The following is a 5,178-nucleotide window of genomic DNA, read 5'->3' as shown; positions in this document are numbered from 1 at the left end:
GGAACTCCTGTGCTGTTGCTTGGCTTGAAGGTGCATCAGGACAACACTAATGAATTTGCTAGCTCGAAAATTGGAGGTTACCTATTTCTCTCTGACGCCCCTTGCTATCTTTGTCACCCTATTTGTTCTGATCAGTTTTTCTCATTGATCTGTGTTGCAAAGGCTACAAACTCGTCACAATTGTCACGGAGCAGCTAGCCTTGGGCATGACAAGTCGGGCCAGCCGGGTAGTGATGCTAGCTGCATGAGCCTGGGGACGCTGCTTTCACCTGTTTATTCTTAGGAATATTCCTTCTGAAGAAAAAAAGAATACTTAATGTCACTTCTGCTCAGGACAGCTTGTAATGGTGACCTACGTGTCCCACTGCACCCCAATTATTGGTCTCCAGCTACCAACATCTGAACAGCTGGGAACCATTTTTCGTGCTTGAATTAGTGTCCACAGTACCCTTATTGTGCCATTTAGAAGGACATCATATAGCAGGAAACACCCTATGGATCACCATGGTAAATAGTGGTTGCATTACTAAGTTATTTACTTATATGCCACAATGTGAGAACATTACATGCAGTGAAATAACATTTAGTTTGTCTTAATGTATCACCAATGAAATTCATATCAATAGGAACATGATCAATGCATGGGATTCTCTATTGGGTTTATGGGAAATGTATCAATATTTGTTGAATGATCGTTTTTTAGGGCAATTTAATAATTTTCTATTTACATTAGCGGACCATTCAGATGGTACTCTGGAAGTAGTTTCCGAGAATCCTGTGACATTTTTGGAAAAACTTTTCCTGATTTTTTTTCAGTGCAGCAGAATTCTAGTCTAATAGTTTGTTTAACAAAACATGTTACTTGATTATTAACCCTAAATGTACCACATCCACTGTGAGGGTTTACATGATTGTCATAATTATTTCGAGTTCATAGAATTTTATGAAAATGGGAAAATATCCTGACCAAACGTTTATTGTGATCTAAACTGTGAGATAACATTATGCCCCTAATTCAAGGCTAATGTCTAGAGGCAAATAGCAATTTTAAGACTATCAGATGCCTAACTTCTGATGATTTTTTTCAGCTACAAGACAGTGTTATACTGAATAAGCAGTCATTGTCATTTTAAATCTCTTTATTGATGTCATGACTACAATTTCACAGTTCTATATTAATCTTGCTTTCTCAAATTTGCTTGAAAATGCACCAGTTGCCCACTCTTTTTCCCAATGTTTCCCGGAGGGAGAACCCTCTTATGACAGTCGGGCTCACTCACTACGTTTGCTCGCCACAGGGCACTTATCCCGAATTTTTATGCACAACCACTTTCGAATGTCACCAGCCGCCACTGACCATTACCAAGATACATTGTGTGGGTGGCCAAAATGTCTGGGAGGCTAATGGGGCTGCTCATGACATTGGACAAATAAACACCTATGTTTAAAACTGGCTCTGCCGGGTAAATTATATGAAAAGGTTTTAATATTTAGCTGTCATTGAGTGAACAGACACTCCTCTAGTTAATTACCGAGGAGAATTGCTCACCTCTCTCCTAATTTTACTTCCCCAGTTCAACAGAAGCCCCCTTAATTTGTCCCACTCAATTTACATCCTGCTAGTATCCCAGAGCACTCTGTCCCCAAACAACAACTGCCAACTGAACATGTCCCTCCTTCTGTGGCCCAGATACCACCTGTCCCTCTGCACTCCTGTATGCTGCTGCCTGTCGGCTGCTATTCTGTTGTCAGGTCCATGATGCTAAGCAAGAAACAGGGGCCCTTAAAAAGAAGCTCACAATTAGAACAAGGCCTTCCGTAAGGCCTTCCATAATCAGCACAAAATAAGACTAGCCCTCAAAAATAATCAAAAAAGAAGATAAGATCCTGCACATTACAAATCCAATGAATTTCCATAAGTGATGAAAACAATAATGCAACAGGCTTTAAAACTATACTCATCATTCTCAGCAGACAGCGAAATACTCCTAGACTGCAGGGCTAATATGTATGCACTACATCCTGAAGCTCCTGAAACAGAGGTTTCATTCCTATGTTTCTTATTTGAATGTTATATAAGGATAAATATTATTATTCAAAATAGATTGTACTGTTTTTTTCATCTGCAAACAACGTAGCTTAGTTGATGGACTTACCCTTGTACATTTGCTTTCTTTCTATGCTTTCTATGCTTCACACATGCTGCATCCCCATTACAAGATGGCCGCGACTCTACCATTGACTGGGGTCCATTTTTTCTTTATGTCAAGCTAAATAAAGAGCTCTTCCATACTATTTATCCAGCCGCCAGTCAAACAGTGTATGATCTCTACTACTCAGCCTGCAGCTGGATAAGCAGTGAAGATTGAGATATTTAGCCTGCCGCTGGAGATTATGTGCGATGCTGCTGGGTAAATAGCAGAGGTTATGTACTATTTGTCCGGCTGCCAGATAAATAGCTATTTACCTAATATAACTATATGGTGTTACAACTCTGTTGTCGTTCTAGTACCTTCATACCATGGTTTCTTGGAGCTTTAGTTCTGCTTTATTGAGCTGTATCATTATTAGCATACATGTGGTTCCTCTGTTGTTTTTGTTATAGGGTGTTGGTAGAGCGTAGTGCTTAGTATTTGTGGCTGGTGGTCTCCACCAACTCAATTATATGTTATCTGGATAGATGGGCAGTGCTGAGATGAAAATGAAATATAATCAAATGAATATGGCATATGTTAAAATTGACGTGAAACACTGAAAAGCATCAGATGAGCTATGTGCAGTAATATGTGTTTGATTTGAAGAAAGTGTGAACATTGATTTTATAGGCGCCTAAACCAATATGGCATGCTGACATTAAAACAACATGTACTGAAAAAAAAATAGAAAGTGTTGACATGCATATTACGCTCATTTTAAAATATTTAAATATTGATAATAATAAAAGACAAATAAAGACAGTACAGGAAATAGATCTGCACGTGTGTCGTAAAGTGAACTCTTACATGGTCTTATCTTGCTCAAAATGGAATTCTGGCACAAGAAACATGAGGATTTTGCATCACAAGAACATGCAACATATTCAAATAGCACCAGAAATATCAAGGACAAAAGATATCAAATTCTGGAAAAAATCTTTGGAAATACATAAAATGTATACCTGCAATACATGCCCCAGAAGATAAAAACACAATTTTTGCGTTGTTGTTTTGTTAAATGCTATTTCTTATTCTGAATCTTTCTCAGCATAATTTTAAACTCTGTGTTTTTCAGGGTGTATATAATGGGATTACATAGTGGAGTTACAACAACATATGACAGAGACAATACTTTGTTGTATTTTACTGAAACCGTTGATGCAGGTCGCATGTACGTAGAACAGATAACGCCATAGAATAATATAACCACAGTGAGGTGGGAGCCACAGGTGGAAAAGGCCTTGCGTCTTCCCTCTTTAGACCGGATTTTCAGGATTGTTGAGATGATGTTAATGTAAGATGTGATAGTTAAAGCAAAAGGTGCAACTCCAATTAGAGTACCCATGATGTAGTTTGTTGTCTCAACAACACGAGAAAGGCTGCATGAAAGCTTTATTACAGCTACCACATCACAGAAGAAGTGGTTGATTGTGTGAGACCCACAGAATGAGAGCCTAGATATTATTACGATGTGTGGTATTGGGTCTATAAAACTAAGTAACCAACATCCGGCAGCCAGCTTCATGCAAACTCCATCATTCATGGTGGTCACGTACCGTAAAGGATTGCAAATGGCCACATATCGATCATACGCCATGGCTGTTAGAAGGAGCATTTCAGTAGACATCATGCACATGAACAAAAACATCTGCAGCAAGCATCCATTTAGAGAAATGTGTGTTCCCGCCAGAAAGAAATGAGCCAGCATGCGTGGGAAAATGATTGTTGTGTAAGTGATGTCAATAAAGGCTAGGTTTGTGAGGAAAAAAAACATTGGTGTGTGCAATTGTGTGTTGGAATAGACAATCACCATGATAAGAAGGTTCCCCACAAGTACTAAGAAGTAAATCATCAAAAAGGCCAAAAAAAGTGGAACTAGAAGATGTGGAAAATCGAAGAAACCCACAATGATGAACTCAGCCGATAAAGATTGATTTTGTCCTGCCATTTGTGATGGAAAGCAGTCTTCTGGTGTTGGTAGATCAACAATATCTGCAATCAAGGACAAAAATGAATGTCAATATGGAACACCAAAGGCATATTTACCAAAGAGGTGTGTCGCCCTTGCAAAACACATGGAAGTGAAAGGGCAACGTAACTACTAAGTTAGATTTATCAAGCCATGCATGATCCTGAATGGCTTGATAAATCTAGAGTAACGCAATGCAGCACACATTGCTGTGTTGCTTTACTCTGCCGCAGGGAGGCATTCCATGGGTGGCGCGTGAGTGTCCCCAAGCATCCACCCATGTTTTTGTGGAAAATTGCCAGATTTACCATTAGCGGTCGACCTGGGAATGCATCAAAATTGTAAACCTCCCCAGGTGAGGTGTGATGAGGACAAATATCTTTATTTCTCCTAGTTCTTTCCTCTTTCTATGTGTGCTGCATTCTGCAGCCCACAAGGAAATGCCTTAGAGGCAGGAAAGTGTCCCTTCCTGCACAAAAGCATTCCAGCTCACAACGCAGGTGCCCTTGCACGCTAGTACAAGGAAAATACACAAATGCGCTGTATAATGTTAAATATGGCTCCATCCCTGCCATTTCCCTTTCACACAGAGCAGCCCAGCAAAGTGGCTTGCCGCGCTGCGTGATTTCTTGATGAATGTGCCCCTCACTGTTTTGGGTGGGAGAATGGATGCACATGTTCAGCAGTCACAGTTCAAATGTTCACAGTCAGAAGAAACCTATTGAATTGATGGAACAATACATAGACAAAAGTCAGTTCTAATTGCAATTCTAATTGCAGCTTGTTCTTGGTATTCATCTTTTTTTTATTTTCATGGGACAATGGCTAGGATGCATGGGGCCTCATTTATGAGAAGTGACGCATAGCTGCGTGAAAGCAGCGATGCATCACTTCTCAGTGCGCCCTCCTTGCGACACCAATCATGCGTCATATTTATAATATGATGCATCATGTCGCAAGGAAAGACAGATACATCGGTATAACTGACGTGTCTGTCGGCGCAAAAAGTGGCGC

The 5,178-nt window shown here is 40.0% G+C and overlaps 1 protein-coding gene across 1 annotated transcript; it reads right to left on the bottom strand.

Annotated features, from left to right (window-relative positions):
• Positions 1–3,216: 3,216 nt before the first annotated feature.
• On the bottom strand, positions 3,217–4,143 carry LOC146813051 (olfactory receptor 5V1-like). Its single transcript, XM_085614685.1, has one exon. It carries the CDS (start codon positions 4,141–4,143, stop codon positions 3,217–3,219), a length of 927 nt encoding a protein of 308 aa, XP_085470811.1.
• Between the last annotated feature and the right edge of the window lie 1,035 nt (positions 4,144–5,178).

The sequence above is a fragment of the Triturus cristatus genome, chromosome 7 (assembly GCF_964204655.1).
Source record: "Triturus cristatus chromosome 7, aTriCri1.1, whole genome shotgun sequence".
NCBI classification, from domain to species: Eukaryota; Metazoa; Chordata; class Amphibia; order Caudata; family Salamandridae; genus Triturus; species Triturus cristatus.
Note: the sequence above shows the minus strand (reverse complement) of the source record. Positions and strands in the feature narration are given on the sequence as shown.